Here is a 22,912-nt window from a genome sequence, read left to right on the forward strand (position 1 = left end):
GATTTGTGGTTTTATAAGTCAAAATTTCACGAGGCACATAGACAATTTTCAGGGGATTCATGGCTGGAATACGATAAGGGTTTCAGAGTAAAGATGCAGGCCAATCCAGAGATGGAATGGAATCCAGACATGGAATGGAACAACGAGGACGTGTCTAGCTACATCCATAAAATGATGATGGCAAAAGAAGTAGAAGCATAGGCAGGGAAGGGCGAGCAGCCCTTTCGGAGCACTTCTTTTAAATGGAAACAGGATACGTTTCAGCCAGCGAAAAGGTATAAACCAAGCCACAGTTGGAAGGCATCCGTGGATAGGGGTCCACCAGCAATATGCTGTAAATTCGAGTCAGATCAATTCACATGGGGGGGGCAGGATGCAAGTTTAGGCATGCATGTTCATCCTACAGGGGGGACCATCCAGCATCGGGTTGCAAACTTAAACACTGGTCAGACAAGAAAGAGAAGTGGAAAAGGTCATTGGGAAAAGAGGTCACAAAGGGGTGGGTCAAAGAATTGGTCAGATTTTCAACTAGCCAAATTCCCCATCAACACGCCTTTGCTTATGACACTGGCCAATGGTTACACTAGTAGGGATGATGGTAGAGGGCTTTGAAGAAGGTTTTAAGATACCTTTTAAGGGCAGCATCACAGGGAGCTCTGGCATGAACCTGAAATCCGCAGAGGAGCACCCATATGTGGTCCAAAAAAGATAGAAAAAGAAAAGGGTATGAGTGCATTGAAGGCCCTGAACACGCCTCCCGCCAGGTACTTGGTAATCCCCCTTCTAGGGGCTGTCCCAAAAAAAGAGCCAGGGAAGTTCAGACTGATACATCTCCTTCCCCGAAGGGACATCTGTCAATGACGGTATAGATCGAGAGGTTTGTTCAGTGGGCTACACTACAGTAAATGATGATGCAATTGACATAGTAAAAGCATCACGCCGGGGGGCGCTCATGGCAAAGGTGGACATTGAGTCCGCTTTCCGCCTCCTCCCTGTACACCCGGACAGTTACCATTTACTGGGTTTCCAACATAAAGGCCTGCTGTATTTTGACAAAGCCATGCCAATGGGTTGCTCCATCTCATGCGCATATTTCGAGTGTTTCAGCACCTTTCTGTGATGGGCATTACATAAGAGACACCCCCAAGGCAGCAAACTTCATTACCTGGATGACTTCCTGTTCGTAGGTCGAGCAGGATCAGACGAATGCCCAAGCACACTAGAGGCATTTCAGGAGCTGGCAAGAGAGCTAGGAATCCCAATAGTGGCAGAGAAAACTGTGGGTCCCACCACAAGACTAGTTTTTTTGGGCATCGAGCTAGATACAGTAGCCAGGACTTCTAGATTGCCACAGAACAAGGTGTCAGAACTGAGAGAGGAGATCAGTGCCCTATCCAGAAAAGAGAAAGCCACCCTTAGAGAGCTACAATGCATGATTGGCAAACTCAACTTTGTGGCAAGGATCATACCGGCAGGGCGGGTTTTTGCAAAAAGGTTAACAAAACTGACAGCGAGGCTAAGGGAGAAACACCACCACGTCAGGTTGTGAAAAGGAGTGAAAAGAGACTTGCGAATGTGGGACGCTTTTCTGCCCCATTTCAATGGCCTGCTCATATGGAGAGAGGGCTGGGTGACGGCAAAACAAATTGCTCTATTCACAGACGCAGTGGGCATCTGAGGTTTTGGCACCATCCTAGGAGATGAATGGTGTGCAAAAAAATGTCAAGCCAGGTGGCACCAGTTGGGCATTACAAAGAACATTACATTCTTGGATCTTTTTCCAATAGTGGTAGCCCTCTTGGTATGGAATAATCAGCTGCGTGACAAGAAAATCACTCTGTGTCAAATAACCAGGGGGTGGTGCTAGCTATCAACAGAGGGACAGCCGCGTCCCCAGATATCCTAAGGCTCATGAGGGTGTTTGTTAGATTGCGACTGGAAGGTAATCTGGATATTAGGGCCAGGCATGTTCAAGGCATAAAGAACTCAACAGCAGATGCTCTCTGTGGTTCTCAGATGGACAGGTTCAGAAGGTTAGCACCTGGGCCCAGACAGAAATTACACCCTTTCAAGAGGAGCTATGGGAACTAGTCGAGCTGACCTGTCCATACTAGTGGAAAACGCCCTTGCACCTGACACTGCCAAACGCAACAACACATACACCAATAGAGTGATGCAGTTAGGGGGGGTTACAGTCCCTTGATGACCCGGAAGCCACAGCGCGGGCAGTTGAGAAATTTATTGAATGGGCATACCTTCAAAAAAAGAGCAAGTCATGGGCCCAATGGCAATTAGCGGCAATAGTCCAAATTAGCAACAGGTAGAAACCCCACGGCTTCGCATTACATCAAGACTCCCATGAAAGGATGGAAACGGCTTGAAGGAAAGAAAAGGGAGATGAGGCGCCCTTTAGATTTTGCAAAGCTAAGGGGAATAATTGACGCATTTGAATGGGTGGCAGACAATCAATACGAAGGGGCATTAATCAGAGCAGCTTTCGCAACCGCCTTCTTTGGGGCTTTCAGGATCAGCAAGATAGCAGCGCCAGCAAAGAGGGACACAGGGGTATCCTGCCTTCAGGCCCCTGGATATTAGGCTGGAGGAGGGAAAAGCCCATCTGCTTCTTAGGAGATCCAAGACAGACCAGAAAGGCAAAGGAGTGTGGGAGCACCTCAGCTAAATAGAGAAAACGAAATACTGCCCAGTTTGCTGTTTACAGGACTTCTTGGAGGGACCACTCTTCATACACAGTAATGGCGACTGGATGAGCAAATACCAATTCACAGCAGTCATGCGCAAAGCGCTAAGTCACGCAGGCTACGTACCCTCTAACGTTAGCCCCCATTCGTTCAGGATAGGGGCAGCCACAACAGCGGCCCATCATGGCCTGCCAAAAGAAGACCTCATGGCAGTGGGCAGATGGCGCTCCTCCTTTTACAAAAGATACATACACACCCAGTGGTTATGAGCACAGCACAGGGCCCTGCCTGGGCAAATTACAGCAATTTTGTTTTTGTTCACAGGAACGAGGCCCAGAATGGTGTGGGTGGGCGGGCATTCATTCAGCCATAGAATGGGGGTGTGGTGGAACCAAGGCGGCAGTCAAAGGAAGGGCCTAAAGGCATTAGACATCAAATGGTGGGGGTACCCTGGCATGAGATGGGCTGGCTGTCGGCAACCCTTAAACAGCTATGGGCGGCAGAAAACACATGCCCAGAGGTTTTAATCATTCACTTGGGGGCAATGACCTGGTGCAATTGGGTAAAAAAGATCTCCTCAACGACATATGGTTGGGGCTAACAGAGACAGCAAGGGCTCTTGGCCAGGTCACCATAATGTGGTCTGAGATCATACCCAGGATCAGGTGGTATGGGGCCGGATCAAACAGCGCAGTGGATAACTCCAGGCTGAATATTGCACTTAGCAAATACTGAAAAAGCAATGGGTTGGAGAGCATCAGACACGGCCTCATTCACCCCAGGAGCTATACACATCAGATGGGGTGCGTCTCTCAAAGAAAGGCATGGAGATTTTCTTGGAGAATCTATGGGCAGCCATGGTCCAAGCGGGCTGCATATAAAAAAAAATTATATATATATATATTTATATATATATATATATATATATATACACACACAAAAATAAGGAATTCTTGGGGGAGCCGCCCGGTGATGTGAGCCACATAGGCGGCGTGGTGAAAAGAAAGGGGAAGAACTACTGTTGGTATTAAGGCTCACCTAGTAAGGCGTTGGGCCACAACATGGGTCACTCACCTGGGGATGCCTCATGGCAGGGTGAACGTGGCCGGCAGGGGGAGTAAGCGGAGCAAGGCACTCGCAGGCCAGACCTGCCGTATGGATGGCAGGGCACAGACACAAAACATGGAAGCGAGTTGGGTCTAATCAAAAGAGGAGGCCACCCCCCTTCTTTCAAACAAGGACACAACCAGCAATATGCCAAGGACATCCCCTCAAGCAGCATGTATGATTGCCGAAAAAGGAAAGAGACAGAAAACAGGTCAAGCAGAGGTCAGGATTGGACTGAGATTTGTCATCTTTGGAGTTATGACCTAACAGCAAATGTATAATTTTGATGGCCTGTCGCCTGTGATTGATTTATGACCTTGTTGGCAATGATTTATGACTTGCGTGATTAATGTTATTTATGTTGCTTTGAAACTCAACTAAAGTTGATAACTAATGTTTGCAGTGGTGATCATGCATGCTTAAATAAAATTGCAGCAACTTTTGTACAGCCCATAAGTATCAAAGAGGTTTTAATATTAAGACAATATTGTTGCACCCTAAAAGATCTGAAGTGTTCCAAGTCCGGGAGTTATTTGCTTTCCCTATTTTGGTTCACCATCCATCACCAGACCTAGCCAGGGGAAATCGGTGGACACAGGCAGCTGGGTCAACGGTTTCTGAGTTAACTGAGGCTACACCGACAGAAATCTGACGTTCTCTCAGCTCTCTCTGAGGCAGAAGAACAAGGGGCATATTTATACTCCGTTTGCGCCGAATTAGCGTCGTTTTTTTCCACGCAAATTCGGCGCAAAACTAACGCCATATTTATACTTTGGCGCTAGACGCGTCTAGCGCCAAAGTATGAGTAAAGAGCGTCATTTTTTGGCGTGAACGCCTTCCTTGCGTTAATGAGATGCAAGGTAGGCGTTCCCGTCCCAAAAAATTACTGCGACGCAAATGCGTCGTATTTATACTCCCGGGCAAAAATCACGCCCGGGAGTTGGCGGGGCAGAAAACCCTGCATTTGCACCACTTTTTAACGCCTGGGTCAGGGCAGGCATTAAGGGACCTGTGGGCTCAAAATGAGCCCACAGCTGCCCTCCCATGCCCCCAGGGACCCCCCCTGCCACCCTTGCCCACCCCAGGAGGACACCCAAGGATGGAGGGACCCACCCCAGGGACATTCAGGTAAGTTCAGGTAAGTATAATTTTTTGTTTTTAATATTTTTTTGTGGCATAGGGGGGCCTGATTTGTGCCCCCCTACATGGCTCAATGCCCAATGACCATGCCCAGGGGACAAAAGTCCCCTGGGCATGGCCATTGGGCAAGGGGGCATGACTCCTGTCTTTACTAAGACAGGAGTCATGTAAATGGCGTCTGGGCGTCGTTAAAAATGGCGCAAATCGGGTGGAGGCGATTTTTTTGCCTCAACCTGACTTGCACCATTTTTAAGACGCCCTAGCGCCATTTTTCCCTACGCCGGCGCTGCCTGGTGTACGTGGTTTTTTTCCACGCACACCAGGCAGCGCCGGTCTGCTTGCGCAGGCTAACGCCATTCAATAAATACGGCGCCCGCATGGTGCTTCAGAATGGCGTTAGCCGGCGCAAAATTTCTTTTTACGCTAAACTGCGTTAGCGCAGTTTAGCGTCAAAAAGTATAAATACGGGCCCAAATGTTTGGCAGGTCAGGAGTCCTACAGATATATTGTGGAGCTCCCACTAGGCCAAACTGCAAGTTTCTCAGAACTGCCATTCATACCCAGGGTTTCTTAGCCCTTCACCAAACTCATCATTTATTCAACTAGTTATCACCCCTAAGGAGCCATCACACAGCAGGGTGTAATAGGTTTCTATTCCATGAAAGGATTAAGCATTCCTCCTCTTAATGTGAGCAGCTGTAACTTAAAGACCCCTCAGTAAGAGGCAAGGGTTATCTGCTCCGGTTTTGCTGCATCCTATTTCTATATCATAAACTGGCATAACTATTTAATATATGATGCCATACATGACCTTGCAATCAAAGAACATCAATAATCAATTTGATACAGTTGCAGACACCCCCAAAGGCGATACATCTCTGCTCTTTCCCAGTTTGCTTCTCATACTTACATTGTACAGTACGGTGGTCCATCCCTCCATGGTAATACACTGGAAGACCGTGAGGACAGCGAAGAGGATGTTGTCAAACTGGGTGATGCCATCGTTGGGGCCAATCCATTTAACACATTCGTACCCAGGAGGGCACTGTGGCACTCCACACGGCTGAGGCGGGTCTAACTCTTCATACTCACCTATTCGTAAAGAAAAAAAGGGCATTTATTGTTACAAGGTCAATAGGAATAACTTTCCATCTGAGCCATATAATAGCTAAAGGACCCAAGCAGTGAGTGTCTCCCCAGAACTGTCCTGTCAGCGCTACAGAGTTCCGCAGTGTGAGCATCATTCAGTAGTGACAGTTCAGGAATATGTGACAGAACAACTAGGTCCTAAACAACTATAGCCTAAACCACTACTGCTAAACAACTAAAAATTCTCTACAACTAAGTACTGAACAACTACTGTCTGAACAACTACTGTGTCTGAATAACAATTGCCTGAACAACTAATATATATATATATTCTAAACAACTAATAAACCATAAAAACCAAAATGAAAACCTTACCTTAAAATTAGTTGTTCAGGCAATTGTTATTCAGGCACAATTGTTGTTTAGACAGTAGTTGTTCAGTACTTAGTTGTAGAGACTTTTTAGTTGTTTAGCAGTAGTGGTTCAGGCAAGTAGTGGTTTAGACCTAGTTGTTCAGGATGTTTCCCACAGTTCAGTGCTTTAGGAACCCCACCACATGAGCTTCTCCACCACTGAGTATTTTTACAGCATAATGTCAATACTATAACACCTCAGCAGTGTGAACTTCATCTGGCAATGCCTTGTCAATGGTACATGCAGCCAGTAGCATGAACTCCTCCAGTTATGAGAGGCCAGTGCTACAGGGACCCAGTAATTTGCACTTCTCCAGCAGAGACGCTCAGTGCTATGAGGCCCCAGCAGAGTGACCTGCTGCAGTTATAAGTGGTCTATGCATAAATGTCCAATCAATGCCCCTTTAGTTCTATATTGATTGAATAACCTATTGGCATCTAGAACCATGAGCTTGCTGTATCAGGGCCACATAGCTCTTGTAGGGGCTCAGCAAGGGGAGGTATCGTTAGCAGTACCCTGCCAGTTCACATCTGTGCCTAGCAATCCTGCAGCTGCAAGCAGTGTAAATTACCTGTAGCGGCATCCTAACAGTACTATAGAACTTCGGTAGTATAAGCGTCTTTCTTTCTCCTCTAGTGGAGCCATCTGGGTTTTACATGATTACACATTGTGAGGTCCTCCAAGGACTCCATGTTCTGCGCATCAGTGATGCGCCGGTGTTAGGGACCCATTATGGTTAGTTTTCATGGCGGTGCTCTGTCACTGCTAAAGGGCTGCAGCAGTGACCCGTCACTTTTGTACTCCCTCAACAGTGTGCTCTAACCACATGACTTTCCTGTCTGAGCTCTATGGCCCCAGCACTCTGAGCTATATCTGGAAGTTGTCTGTCAGTCTTACAACGGAAGCATTCGCTTGGCAGTACCCCGGCCTTGTGTACATCCTCCAACAGCATCCTGTCACTGCCACAGAAGTTATCTCTGATACAAGGGACTAGAAAGTGCCAATATCCCACCATCCTTTCGTAGAGCTCGAGATCGATGTGAGACGGCCATGTGTGCATTCATGTATGAATGATTAGTATGCGTTTTGACCAGCCTCCCAATTTGTAGACTGTCTGAAAGATGTGGCGTGAGAACAACAAACTCTTTGGCAGAGAATGATGAGTGACTAGATACAAGCAGTCCTTGGGAGTTCAGGCCTAACCTATCCAAAGCAACAGTGTGCACTCGCAGACTATGAAAAAAACACTAGGAGGCTGCATGGGTTTTGTAGTGTTGCACATGCATAGCACTGAGTAAAACTATGCAAGATTGTTAGTGAAACCATTGTTTAGGGATCACGTTGGTACCGCCCCAGTGACAAGGGAGTTTGTAACAAACGTAACTAATCCCACATGTGGATAGAATGAGGTTGCATCTTAGAACTCAATGTATGCATGGATCTTCTTGCAACGCTGGTGTCTAGGTGTTTCTGACCTCCAGGTTCAATCTTCTGTAGTGGTAAGGGTAGAGCTAATGCGCACTGTGGGCAGATATGGGGCCCTATTTGAGTTGGACGATAATGGAAAATACTCCAAGCTGTCAATGAAATGCTAAGCCAGGAATAAAGTCCATTGGTGGGGATTTTTCTTTTATACATTAGTACAGTGAAGGAAATACAACCAGTGGAATCTGTATTGGATTTAGAACTTTTGTCACATGTCAGATTAAATCAGGCATAAGGTCTGTCGAAAAGAAAGAGATGGTTTGAGGGCCTTCTGGTTAATTATCTGATTGGGAAAGTGTTTCACCTTTCTATCCTACACATTTCATTTTGGGACTCTCCTGTTCTGGCTGTCCTGGAGAAGACCCCACCAGATTTGCTTTGTGGTCGAAAAGTTGACAAACTTGATCACAAATTGTGCATAAATGGCTTCTGTAATATGCCCCAGTCTACATAGTACTATTGTAATTCAATGTGTTTACTGTACATATTTTCTTGCACTTCTTTTGTTCACTTCCTACTCTTGCTCTCTTGACCACTGCACAATCGTTTGTATTTTGCCACCACACGATTATGAATCTTTAGTTAAAGAAATAACTTTTCGGGTATATGTATTTGTAATGGGCCTTGCTTTTTTTGGAAACGCTGATATGAATAATTGTACCTTAATGAACGTTTTTTAGTTTGTTTGTTGATGTAGCAGGTCATTACCTCACTGTTATCTGTTCACATAACGTGTTTCTTACCAATCTGTAACCTGTGCTCTTGTGGTAGCAGGGCCTTACCAGAATGCTGAATGTTGATGTAGCTGCTCCTAAAGAGACTTGCTTCATGGAAGGGGTCTGCTACAGCTGTCACCACTTCTTGGTGTAATGGTACCGGTGATGGCCGAGTTCTTGGTGTAATGGTACCGGTAAGTGTATACCCTGTGTTATTCCTGTCATATCATGGGCCAGGTCATGTAGTGACCTATGTTATTGGTACTGCAGACCCAGTTGTGATGTTTCCATGTTGTAGGTGTGGCAATCTAAGTCAAGCTGTCAGCCTTGCAGGGGGTGTGGCAGGCCTGCTGAGGCCACTACCAAAATATATGGTGTTGCTGGCCCAGGAAGCTATTACCTCAATTACTGGTGTAGGGTGCCCGCTCAGGATGTTACTTGTTTTGCTGCTGTACTACACCCAGTTGAAATGTTGCCTATGTTCATGGTTCTCCAGTCCCAGCTAGGTTGTTACCTGTGTTATTGGTGTAGCAGGCCCTGTGCAGTTTGCCGCTGTAGAACTCCAGACCTATAATGGCGAACATTAGAATGGCAAAGAAGAGCAGTAGACCAATCTGCAGAAGAGGCACCATGGCTTTCATGATGGACTTTAGCACTATCTGTAAACCTGTTTAAAATGAGAAGGAAACGTTTTGAGTAAGTGCCTCATCAAACTTTCAAATCCATTCTTGTGATTCACTATACCAGTTAAACAGTGCTAACCCACAACACTCTTTCTATTCCGAGAGTCATCAAGGTTCCAACATCTACCCCCAACTTAAGATGTCAAACATTTTACCCGCAAATACATCTACGGCATAGTGCTTTTTTCAGTGAGTTCTGCATGGATGGAACTATACAATAAATGATGTTTCCAACTTTTGAGAGGCTCCCTGTTCAGGACAAATCTCCACGAGAAGTGGCATCACTTTATTTCTATCAAAGTCAAAGACGCTGTGAATTACTTGGGCTTACCTACTAGGACAAAGGATATCATCTGATTAAATCACACAGTCCTATCAGAGTTTCAGAATGTATATTCTCTCTGTGTTGGATCACATTCTTGAAGGCTTTGAAATGTATTTAACTACTAGATCAAGCCACAAGCGGTGAGATGTATAGGAACAGATACATTTATATGGTGTTGGTGCAGCTGATCATGGCTTTGGCTGACTCTAATTCCATTTGCAAATTACTGCTGTACCTTGCCACTATGTACATTGACACTGTTGACTCCTTGGTATTGTATTGTATTTTAGACAGGATCTCCAGTTTGTTGGGGTGGAACAGAAAGCATAGAATGTGTACAAACATGTGTGCTGTCAAAATATTTGTTTGCTTATTAGAAAGCCGTTAAGCATTTGGCTTCCATTTACCTGGGAATATTTAAAGGTTGTTCCTCAGGTTATGTGTGTAAAAACAGATTGTAAACTCTACACTCAGAAATGGTGAACAGAAAAAAGTGCAGTTTCATATTTAGCTGCAAGACTGAGGGCCGTATTTATACTCCGTTTGCGCCGAATTTGCGTCGTTTTTTTCGACGCAAATTCGACGCTAAACTAACGCCAACTAACGCCATATTTATACTATGGCGTTAGAGGCGTATAGCGCCAAAGTTCCCGGAATGTGCGTCATTTTTTAGCGTGAACCCCTTCCTTGCGTTAATGATATGCAAGGGAGGCGTTCCCGTCTAAAAAATGACTCCCAGGCCTTTACGTGGTATTTATACTCCCGGGCAAAAGAGACGCCCGGGAGTGGGCGTGGCTAAAAACGGCGCATTTGCGCCGCTTTTTAACGCCTGGGTCAGGCATGGCGTTAAGGGACAAGTGGGCTCAAAATGAGCCCAGAGTGCCCTCCCATTCCCCCAGGGACCCCCCCTGCCACCCTTGCCCACCCCAGGAGGACACCCAAGGCTGGAGGGACCCACCCCAGGGACATTCAGGTAAGTTCAGGTAAGTATTATTATTTTTTTTTTTTATAATTTTTTTTGGCATAGGGGGGCCAGATTTGTGCCCCCCTACATGCCACTATGCCCAATGACTATGCCCAGGGGACAGAAGTCCCCTGGGCATGGCCATTGGGCAAGGGGGCATGACTCCTATCTTTACAATGATAGGAGTCATGTTGATGGGGGATGGGCGTCGTTAAAAAATGGCGCAAGTCGGGTTAAGACGATTTTTTTGCCTCAACCTGACTTGCCCCATTTTAAGACGCCCTAACGTCATTTTTGCCCAACGCCGGCGCTGCCTGGTCTACGTGGTTTTTTTCCACGCACACCAGGCAGCGCCGGTCTGCTTGCGCCGGCTAACGCCATTCCATAAATACGGCGCCCGCATGGCGCTTCAGAATGGCGTTAGACGGCGCAAAATTTTTTGACGCTAAACTGCGTTAGCGCAGTTTAGCGTCAAAAAGTATAAATATGGGCCTGAGTTTACTCTGATCAAATCTACATGTGTAAATTTGCCTTTGTGAATAGAGCCCTGTTTTCACATGGTACTCAGCATCGCACAGTGCTGGGGATCAAGGGTCAGGTGGAAATTATGTTTGTCAGCACTAGGTGAATGTTTCTTTGTAGATTTGAAATGCTGCACAGTGATTCTTTTAACTGTAAATCTGAACATGTGACCCCCAACATCAACTTTCTACTTCCTTGAAGCACATAGCTCCTCAGACTGTTTTAGAAAAGTCCACAACCCAGCATAAAGACTTCACAACTCTCCATTAATTATGACACTCTCCTACTGTATTGCTATATATCATGACATACATACGTGTGTGTGCGTATTCTCTGAAAATAATGAAAGGTATTGAAGGTTATAGTAATGTTAAGGTTAGGTGACAATGTGAACTACAACGTAACATTTTAAAATAAAAAAAACTGATATTCATAAGTTATAGTTAACTGAAGTAACTATAACTTAGACTATAAAGTAACTATAACTTGCAGCCCTGCCATGGGATGACAACCTCCAAGGTTGAGCAATGCCTCTGGAGCCACAGTTTGACGCAATTGCAAAAGAAAAATACATTTAATTTGACCCCAGGGTAGGTACCTCTGGTACACCCCTCTACAGGGGGTCAGGGGATCCATAACCTTCCACCTTATGTGCTTTTTAAAACATTTCCTGGGACTGGGGTACAGTGTACGGCAGTCCTAAAATGGAGGCCATAACATTTGCTTGTGCTCACAGATCCTCTGTGAAAGTATTGCAATACGTTTTGTTCTGTCATGGTTTTTGGAAAATGTTCCTGTTTGGAAATATGCCGAGCACCTATAAATCTAAAAAAAAAACATTTGCAACAGGCAAAAACGTTTTTTGATCTAAAAAATGCACACTATCAAAGTACTCACTGGTACTGAAGGGAACTAATTTGTGAGTGGATGTGTTCCTTGTGAAAGGGCAGCATGCTGTAACTCGCAGTGAAATCAGCCAATGACTGAAGTGGGCTGATACCTTGCCCCTTAATGCATTCAGGGGGTGGAAGAAAAATTTGCAGGACCCCAACCAGAGACTAATGGCTGAAGTCTAGAAGAAAGAAAGAAAAGAAAGAAAGAGATGTAGAAAAAAAGAAAGAAAGCAATGTCGAAAGGAAGACAGAAAGAAAGAGAAAGAAAGAGATAAAGAAAGAAAGAAAGAGATGTAGAAAGAAAGAAAGATATGTAGAGAGAAAGAGAAGGAAAGAAGGAAAAAAAGAGGTGTAGAAAGAAAACCAAAGAAAATAGAAAGAGAAATAAAGAAAGAAAGAGATGGAGAAAGAAAACCAAAGAAAATAGAACAAGATTAAGAAGGAAGGCAGGCAAGAAAGAAAAAAAAGAGAAAAAAGGAATGAAAGAAAGAGAAAGAAAAAAGAAGGTAAGCAAACAAGAAAGAAAAAGGCAAGCATGAAAGTAAAAAGTTAAAAAAGAAAGAAAGAAGGCATGCACAAAAGAAAAGAAAAGCATGAAAGTCAAAAGTCAAAAAAGAAAGAAAGAAGGCAAGCACGAAAGAAGGAAGGCAAGGAATAAACAAAGAAGGAAAGCAAGAAAGAAGAAAGAAAGGAAAGAAGGTACGAAAGAAGGGAAGGAATAAACAAAGAAGGAAAGTAAGAAATAAAGGAAGGAAGGAAAGAAAGAAGGCAAGGGATAAACAAAGAAGGAAAGCAAGAAAGAAAGTAAGAGATAAAGAAAGAAAGAGAAAGAAAGAAAGAAAGAAAGATAGAAAAAGAAATAGAGAAATAAAGAAAGAAAGATATGTAGAAAGGAAACCAAAGAAAATAGAAAGAGAAAGAAAGAGATGTAGAAAGAAAACCAAAGAAAATAGAAAGAGATTAAAAAAGAAGGCAGGCAAGAAAGAAAAAAGAGAAAAAAGGAACGAAAGAAAGAGAAAGGAAAAAGAAGGTAAGCAAACAAGAAAGAAAGAAGGCAAGCAAGAAAGAAAAGGTATGCATGAAAGTAAAAAGTCAAGAAAGAAAGAAAGAAGCCAAGCACGAAAGAAAAGGCAAGCATGAAAGTAAAAAGTCAAAAAAGAAAGAAAGAAAGCAAGCAAGAAAGAAAAAAGGCAAGGAATAAACAAAGAAGGAAAGCAAGAAAGAAGAAAGAAAGGAAAGAAGGAATGAAAGAAAGCAAGGAATAAACAAAGAAGGAAAGCAAGAACGAAGGAAAGAAAGAAAGAAGAAAGAAAGGAAAGAAAGAAAGAAAAGAAAAGAAAAGAAAAGAAAAGAAAAGAAAAGAAAAGAAAAGAAAAGAAAAGAAAGAAAGAAAGAAAGAAAGACAAGCAACAAAAGGCAAAAAAGACAAAAAGAAAGAAAGAAAGAGAGAAAGAAAGAAAGAAAGAAAGACAAGCAACAAAAGGCAAAAAAGACAAAAAGGCAAGAAAAAAGAAAAAGAAAGAAAGGAACAAGAAAGAAAGAAAGCAAGCAAGAAATAAGGCAAGAAAAGAAGGTAAAAAAGAAACAGAGAAGGCAAGCAAGAAAGAAGACAAAAAAGAAACATGGCAAGTAAGAAAGAAGGCAGGGAGAAAAGAAGAAAGCTAGAAAGAAGGCAAAAAAGAAGGCAATCTAGAAGAAATGTGCAAAAGATAAACGAAAGAAGGCAAACAAGAAACAAAGAGGGTAAGTAAGAAAGAAGGCAAAAAAGAAAGAAAGAAGACAAGCAAGAAAGAAGGCAAAAAGAAAAAGAAGTAACAAAAGAATGAAAGAAGGCAAACAAGAATGAGGCAAAAAGGAATGAAAAAAAACAAGAAAGAAAGAAGGCAGGCAAAAAAAAGGTGAAAAAGAAATACCGAAGGGAAGCAAGAAACATGGCAGAAAAGAAGAAGAAGAAAAAAAAAAGAAAGAAAGAAAGAAGGCAAGCAGGAAAGAAGGCAGAAAATAAGAAAGGCAAGTTGGAAATAAGGCAAAAAAGGAAGAAGATGAAAAAAGAAAGAAGGCAAAAAAATGAAGAAAAAGGAATAAGGCATAAAAGAAAGAATGAAGACAAGAAAGAAAGTAAAAGAGAAAGAACTGAGGCAAACAAGAAAGAAGGCAAATAGAAAAAAGAATGAAAGGCAAGAAAGGAAGAAGGCACACAAGAAAGAAGACAAAAAAGAAAGAAAGAAGACAAGAAAAAAGAAGAAAGAAAGATAGAAAGAAGGAAAGAAAAAAAAAGAAACAAAGAAACAAAAAAGGCAAAAAAGAAAGAAACCATGCAAGTAAGAAATACAGCAAAAAAACAAGGCAAACAATAAAGAATGAAGGCAAGCAAGAAAGATGGCAGAAAGAAAGAAAGCAAGAAAGAAGGCAAAACAGGAAGAAAGAAGACAAGCAAAAAAAAAGCAATACAGAAAGAAAGAAAGCAAGCAGGAAATAAGGCAAAAAGAAAATAAAGAAAGTGGAAAAAAGAAGGCAATTAAGAAAGAAGGAAAGGAGAAAAAAGGAAGGCAAAAGAGGAAGAAGTCAAGAAAGAAAGAAGGCAAGCAAGAAAGAAGCCAAAGAAGAAAGAGAGAAGGCATAAAGACCGAAGGCAAGCAAGAAAGAAGCAAAAAAATAATAGGCAAGCAAGAAAATAATGCAAAAAAGAAAGAAGGAAAAAGGTAAGAAAGAAGGCAAGCAAGAAAGAAGGCAAACAATAAAGATTGACGGAAAGGAAGACAGGAAGGAACAAAGAAAATAAAGAAAGAAGGTAAAAACAAAATAAAGAAAGAAGGCAAGCAAGAAATACGGCAGAAAAAAAAGAAAACACAAGGCAAGCAAGAAATAAATAAAAAAGAAAGACGAAAAGTAAGCAATAAATAAGATAAACAACAAAGAAGGCAAGCAAGAAAGAAAGAAGATAAACAAAGAAGGCAAGCAAGAAAGAAAGAAGGCAAACAAGAAAGTCAAAGGCAGGGAAGAAAGGAGGCAAACATAAAACAAGAAGGCAAGCAAGAAAGAAAGAAGACAAAACAGAAAGAAGGCAAAAAGAAAGAACGAAGGCAAAAGAGGAAGAAGGCAAAAAGAACAAAGGCAAGCAAGAAAGAAGCCAAAAAGAAAGAGAGGAAGCAAGCAAGAAACAGGGCAAAAAAGAATGAAAGAAAGAAAGCAAGAGAGAAGGCAAAAAAGAAAGGAGGCAAGGAAGAAATAAGGCAAAAAACGAAAGAAAGAAGACAAGCAATAAAGAAGGCAAAAAGAAAGAAAAAAATCATCACCATCTTTCCAATATTAACTGATTGCATCTAATGAATGATAAATTATTGGCACTTTATCTCATTGACCTCTCCAGTTTTAAAAACATCGCAAGCTTATTGTTCTCCAAACGTCTCACATGTGTGGATGCTCTTGGGTTGCTGAGTCAAAAATCTATGCAACAAAAACAAGTTTAAACATCTCCAAAAATCCAAAACATATGATATTCATCAACTCCCCTAATTTAACCCTACGTCTCTCTACATGCTCTTTCAACCCATTGTCTTGTGGTCTGGTTTCCAGAAGAAAATATTTTCTTGTCTTTAACACTGGTTCTCCATCACTCGCATCTGCATTAAAGTCATTTGAGTTGCTGTGCGCATGTGCACAATCCCTCTGGTTGAAGTAGAGTAATAGCTTTTCCTATAATGGCATGAATGTATGCGCCGACCTTGACATTAACTAAGTATACATCATAGCTTCATATCATAATAAAATCTCTTTGTTGTGTTTTTTCTTTCAGGGTTTTATGCACCAGAAAGTTAAACACATACCGGCAGAAGATTTTTTCACTGGCTATCCAATCTCCTTAGGTCTCCTACACTGCTGTCTCACAGTGTTCTCGACAGACTAGCTAAATCCAACAGTGACCCTTCAAAATCTATCCACAGTGCTTAATGTGCTCTGTGGAGCAAACAAATCAGACTCTGTCTTCCCTTCCACCTTACTTTCCATCGGCTTCTTCTGGATCCAACTACCTATTCAACCTTATACCTCACACGTGATTGACAAACCCCAAAAGAAAAGATGATATGTAAAAAGAGCAGTATTTGTACTGTTTTCTAAAATCTCAGTTTTCTAAAATCTCAACAAAACAACTTATGCCTCACGTAGTACAATAGTTATCATTTTCAACTTTTCCACTTAAAAGAAAAGTTAAAAAGCAAGGGAATTTTTACTGCACCAGAATATAGTCTCATACTTGGAAGTGTTCCCAAATCGAATTAATTGAAAAGGCACAACTAAGCCTGTTCCTTAATCTTCTCTATGAGCATGACTATCTCTCTCTTCGCCTCACCATTTTCAAACATTTGCCAAAAGCCCTCCTCTCCAAGCATCAGCTCTCATCTGATCTCACCTCTGGACATATGTTAGCTTTCTGATGCACTATGACTTCTTTATCTTTTATTCTGCTCCCTGGTCTTTCTGCCCTCCCTCTCATGTAAGTCTAGTCCATGTCTAGTCCATGTCGTCCCTGATTGCGTGGAAAGGCATACGATGGTGTTTTGAATATTATCAGTAAAAGATTAGCTTGATACATTAATTATTTTCCTTCCTGCGCTCGTTGACACAGGAATGCAAACATTACTAGCATATTTATATTCAAACTAAATAAGCGAGATTTTGTAGATCAGGAGTCCACAAGTTTTTGGGAGCAATAAGCATCATCTCTCTGTCAGTCTGAATGATGAGCAATACCATAATCACGATGGAACGTCCGTGCAGTGATTTAAACATGAACTAGTATGGCAATGAACACATTCCACAAACATAATGCACTTATGCTTGGAGTTATCAATCATATTCGGGGGAACATGTACTGGCACATTGTGAATTTCAACAATAGTATCCAGTGATAGTAACCAAATACCAGATCACATCTAAGGAGCAATATACCAAAGACGAGGTTTCTTCTCAAGACAAAAATGAAAAATAATGGCAGATTCTGTATTTTAAAGAACATTGTGCCAGAAAAGGTGATTAACAGTGCAATAATTTTAAGACTACTTTGCAAGGTACGGATTTCTTCTATACAGTTTTGGGATATTTGTGACATATGGTGCTCTTCACAGCACATCAGGCCAGTAACATTGGTAAAAATATTTAGGTAATTGAATACAATTGAGCAAGGAGACATGGGGCACTTCAGCACTACAAGACTTTTAGGCATTTAGGCTCTCATTACAATTAATTCGTTACATAGCCCTGACTGTGGAGTGATCAAAACTGCAAGTTATGCGAATATTATAATACTGGATAATTACTGGAAGTTAAGAAGTCTGCATACCATTGAATTTCAGCAGGTCAACCTTCCAGATTTTAACAGCTGAAAAATGCTTGATAATTACAGGACCATGGACATTTCAGTGCCATAACCAATAAAATATCCATTTTATTCCCCAAAAATTTGTAAGAGGTGCTATGTATCACACCCGAAGTATTCTGACTCATGCAGTGTCAGATTTCAGTGGGTGTAATAAATATGGCAACCTACTCCTAGTAACTCGTATTGGATGCCTTAGTAATAAATGGGAAAATTCAAGCACATTCTGCCAGCCATATTGGTCACAGTTCGGTGAACTGAAAAACACTTTATTTAACATGATTGTGGCTTTATCCCCATTGACCTTCTAGTAAATCTAGTTGTTTAATAGTGGTCAAAATACGGAATGATATAAAGACCAATTTAGGATGCTGATAGGGGTTCTTGTTCTACCTAAGGCGGTATGGAAAGGTGCCATAGGAAATAATGCATTTCATAGAACAATAGTCCGATAACTTAGTGCAACATTCATAGGATGTAAAGCCAATTTACACGGAGTTCTTAGCACACCTTGCAATTTTTTAATTCCCCACCTATCTCAACCAGCAAGTTTCTGTGAACCATCACTTAGCTCACTGAGCACTACAAGTTTTCACAATGAGCTAGCTATGCAGGTTCTGCGAATTTCAAATGGGCCTGGTAGAAAAGTCCACCATCTGGATCCACCATTTCTCAGCTCCAAATAAAGAAATAAACTTCTATGTTTATCCATATGAGTCCTGAGAAGAGCTGTTATGAGATAAGCGTAGTTTAGTAACCTGCATGCGTGCACTTTGAATTAAGAATAAAATATTCTGCTCAACAATTCCATAGCTGATCCAGATGAAAAAGGTAGGGTGGACTGCACTTCCACTGCTGCTCTAAAATTAACTAGTTATTAATATGAATTTATCCCCCAGTATCCATCCAGGCTCTTGATAGGCAGTGAGGCCAGTCCAACAGTGGAATAAGCTGCACTGGTTGAACCACATTATAGAAGAGCCCATGTAACAGAACTGTGACAGAGTTCTGTTTAGCAGGCCTCAACCCACCACAGAGGTCAGAATTCCTAGGGTGCAAAATGTAACAGAACTGTGAGAGAGTTCTGTTTAGCAGGCCTCAACCCACCACAGAGGTCAGAATTTATTGGGTGCAAAATGGAAAAATAAACAAGGGAAACAATTAAGACACCGGGAGGTTCGCACTGTTTTAGTCAACAGTTTGTGTTATGCCCCCCACTCCTTGTAGTTTCCATAATTTTCCAGATAGCGCTCTATGCCTTTTTTGTAAACGCCTAGCTAGCACACTTTGCAGTTTTTCTAACCTATCCCAGATTTCGCTTCACAGTTTTCCACAATTCTGCTCTCAATTCACTTAGTAATCTCATGCCATCACTATGCACACTTTGCCAATACTACAATGTCCCAGGTTACACACTTTTGCACTTTCTACATTACCACAGTCAACACACTTTGCTGTTTTGATGAAGCTTCACAGAAACACCTTTCAGAAACTATAGAATGCACTTTTCACCGCAGTGCACGTTCCATGCCCGGTTCTTGTTAGTAGGGCAGTGACTCACTGGGTCAGGTTATCTCTGAGTGTCAGACCTTCTGGGGTGTTTATCAGAATTTGCGTTTCACTGCCCTGCCTGTTCAGAAAGGACAAGGCAATACCATTGACAAGACAGAATCCGTGAAAGGTCACTTTCTAACAGCAGGGGGCTAGAGACATTCTGTCTTTCACTCTCTTACCATTTCCCAAAATGCGCATCAAAAGCCTCACATCATGGCTTCTGCTCCTAACTCTAGTGGTGGCATCAGCAGAAAGGTTACTGATCCCCTTTAGAAATGCCAACACGTCCCGCTGGCCGGGCACCGGGGCTCAATAGGCCTGGGTTTTAGACCCGCAGGTTACAGCTCGAGAACACCGGGACTCTAGTCCCGATTTCCTTTTCTCTTTCCTAATCTTCCTTTCCTCCTTTACCCTTGCTCACTTGTTCCTTTTCTCTGCAGACACCTTTCCTCTCCCTCATCTCTTCTTACCATCCTATATACCTATTTTTTCACCCTCCCCACATCCTTCTACCCCGCCTTTAGAGTCCGAGCCAAGTCCCTATTTCTCCCCCCCTCTCTAATCCCTTCCCTTCCTCCTCTGCCCTGCCATTATTGCCCACACCCCCGGGTAGGTTTCCATAAGGAGCTGGGATGTCCGATTCGAACAAGACACATGCAGTACCTCCACGGATCATATCATGGAATGTAAATGGCCTCACCCACTTGATAAAACGGAAAAAGTTCTATCCTATCTTAACAACAAACAGGCTGACATTGCCCTCTTACAAGAGACACATTTGGACAGACTGGAATCCGATAAATTACGACGTGACTGGGTTGGCTCCGTCCTGTTTAGCTGCAACCCACCCTCGCCCAGTACGGAGAACACCCAGAGAAAATGCGGGGTGGCACTATTGCTGCGTAAAACCCTCCCCATACGGTCATCAAATCATGGACTGACCCCGAGGGCCGCTACGTATTTGCCAAGCTAAAGATAGGCGACTCTTCACTGTGCGTAGGCTCCGTCTACGCACCAACGGGCCCCAAACGCCTCTTCTTCCTACAAATCAATCGACTTCTGACTGAGATAGGGGCATCTCGCTACGCAATAGGTGGTGACTGGAATATAGCTAGAGACGCAGTACTGGACAGAACGGGACCCCTGGATGTAAGTAATAATGCAGACAGAGCCCTACAGACCGACATAGTTTCGGACAACGACCTAGTGGATCACTGGAGGCTGACCCACCCGACAGAAAGAGAATTTACTTTCCTCTCACCGGTACACGGCACCCAATACCGACTCGACTATTTTCTTCTATCCCACAACCTCGTGGCCCACACCCACGATGACAGTATATTAGAAGGCGGCCTCTCAGACCATTCCCCAATCAGTGTAGCCATCCAATTGGGCCTAGTATCCCCGGGCCGCAAACCCTGTAGATTTGCAACCCATCATTATCGATCCCCCCAAGGTAAGTTACAACTTCAGGACCACGCAGCCACCTTCGCCCAAGATAATCTAGGCACTGTTGATTCTAGCCGCATCATGTGGGCCGCAGCTAAGGCTTCGATAGGGTGACAACTCATGCGGGAGGCTGCGCTGGCGAACAGAGAGAGAAAAGAACAAAAGGCGGGACTAGAACTCGATATTCGTCGACTCACTACACAATACACCGCACACCCCTCCCTTTCAGGACGCCAAAATTTAGAGTGCGCTCAAATGGCCCTTAATGAGCTATATACTACACAGGCCGAATATGCCCTACAGAAGTTACAAGGAAGACACTATGAACAGGGAGAGAAGGCGGGGCGCTTGCTGGCAGCCCAGCTCCGCCAAAGAGCAGCTTCCCTTGCTATCCCGGCTATTCGTGCTTCCTCCGGGGAAATACTAACGCACCCGCAAGCTATTGCAAACAAATTTGCATCGTTCTACGAGCGCCTTTACACACCAGAAATAACATCCAGTCCGGCGCAGACTACAGCCTTTTTAGAAGGCCTTGACTTACCCTCCCTGTCAGACGAGGGTCACAGTCTCTGAGAAGGGGAAATAAGCAGACAGGAATTAGAAAGAGTCATCTCCGACCTCCCCTACCACAAATCGCCCGGGGAGGATGGATTCCCAGTGGAATTTTACAAATGGGTGGGGAAAGAGGCGATTGATATCCTACACAGGGCCCTAAACGAAGCCTGTTTAACACAGACACTAGGGGCCATATCCAATAATGCCACAATAGCCATCATACCAAAACCCGGGAGGGTCCCCCTGCTGTGTGGCAGGTATCGGCCCATATCTCTTCTAAATGGTGACATCAAAATTCTAGCAAGTGTCCTGGCAAATAGATTACGCAAAGTTATACTGTCCTTAATCCACCATACACTAGTGGGGTTTGTACCGGGCCGCACCTCTAGGAACCATTTGGGCACCTTATGCCATACCCTATGGACCTCGCGGGACTCACCGGAGACAGCGTTAGCCTTGTCATTGGATGCGGAAAAGGCTTTTGAATGCATAGAATGGCCCTACTTGTTTATGGCCCTGGAGAGATTTGGTCTGGGAGACAAATTTATTTCAATGGTGCGGCTACTTTATGACCAGCCTGCGGCAAGAGTTAATTGTGGAGGTTTCCTCTCAGACCCCTTCCCTATCCGTAGAGGTACACGACAGGGTTGCCTTCTTTCCCCCCTCTTGTTTCTGTTGGCAATGGAGCCTCTGGGCGCAGCTATTCGATCCTCCCCCCTCATAAGTGGCCTTATACTCCCTGAAGGTATATCCAAAATCTACTGATTATGTCCTATTAACTCTCACCGACCTAGAACGCTCCATACCAGTGCTGTTGGAGGTCATAAATGGATTTGTAACCCTCTCCGGTTACCGCATCAACTGGGATAAGAGCGAGGCGCTCCCCCTCTTGCCGGTAACTACAAAAGCAGCACTCCTAGGTTTTCCATTTCGCTGGACGCCGAAACACCTTAAATACCTGGAAGTGCTAGTCAATCCGGGCCTGGTGCACATGGTGGCAGACAATATTGATCCCCTCATTGAATGGACGAAACTCGATTTTGCAAAATGGACCCAACTGGGCCTTTCTATGTGGGGTCAAGTACAGGCGGTCAGGATGGTCACGGTACTCTGCTTCACCTATATTCTGGGACTCCTCTCCCTACAGGTGTCCCTTCACACGCTACAAAGCATAGATGCGCTCATTAGATCATTTGTATGGGGCCCAATGCGACCACGACTATCGACTGCTAAGCTCCTAGCCTGCCGCTCCCATGGGGGCATGGGACTTCCGTCGGTGGAGCACTATTCATTAGCACTACAGCTGTCGCAACTGTCCCATACTTTGTCCAAAGTGCCAGACCCACCGCAGTGGATTGCAGTGGAAAGGCAGCTGTTATCTGCAAATGAGGGACTTGGGGGACCTTACCGCGACGACCTTCCATCCGCCAGCTAGGTGAACCCTATTTTGAAGGCGACCAGGGCAGCCTGGCGAAGGGTCCACCAATTGCTTGGTGTCCACCCCCTCATACACGCCCAGACACCCCTGTGGCGGAACAGCGGACTTTGGATAGGCGGTGAAGTGCTCAATTGGCCGCAGTGGAGGAGGGCTGGCATCCACACTCTCTCTCAGATCCTGGAAAATGACGTGCTCAAATCCTTCCCAAGGCTACGGGAGGAATTTGATCTCCAGCCGAGCCAAGAGTGGAGATACTTACAACTCAAGCACTGTATCTCCCAGGGGACCGATGCTACCCGACGGGGGTCTCAGTCCTCACCCATAGTGGCCTACCTGCAGCAGTGGGGACAACATAGGGGAGTTATGGCAGGTCTTTATGACAGCTCTACTCCCATCCTCTCCCAGATAAGCTACGCTTACAATGGCAAATCCGGTTGCAACAGACCCGAGACCCAGATGACTGGGAAGACATCATAGAAGCCTTGGACAGAGGTACCCGGGA

General features: G+C 43.8%; 1 protein-coding gene across 1 annotated transcript in view; it reads right to left on the reverse strand.

Annotated features, from left to right (window-relative positions):
• Nucleotides 1-22,912, reverse strand: part of CACNA1E (calcium voltage-gated channel subunit alpha1 E) — a 1,379,194-nt gene that overhangs the window by 843,320 nt on the left and 512,962 nt on the right. Inside the window, exons 5-6 of the mRNA XM_069233198.1 lie at nucleotides 9,165-9,317; nucleotides 5,857-6,038 (exon numbers count right to left, since the gene is read on the reverse strand). Coding sequence (XP_069089299.1) covers nucleotides 5,857-6,038; nucleotides 9,165-9,317 — 335 coding nt within the window. The remainder of the gene's footprint in view (nucleotides 1-5,856; nucleotides 6,039-9,164; nucleotides 9,318-22,912) is intronic.

The sequence above is a fragment of the Pleurodeles waltl genome, chromosome 4_2, assembly GCF_031143425.1.
Source record: "Pleurodeles waltl isolate 20211129_DDA chromosome 4_2, aPleWal1.hap1.20221129, whole genome shotgun sequence".
NCBI classification, from domain to species: domain Eukaryota; kingdom Metazoa; phylum Chordata; class Amphibia; order Caudata; family Salamandridae; genus Pleurodeles; species Pleurodeles waltl.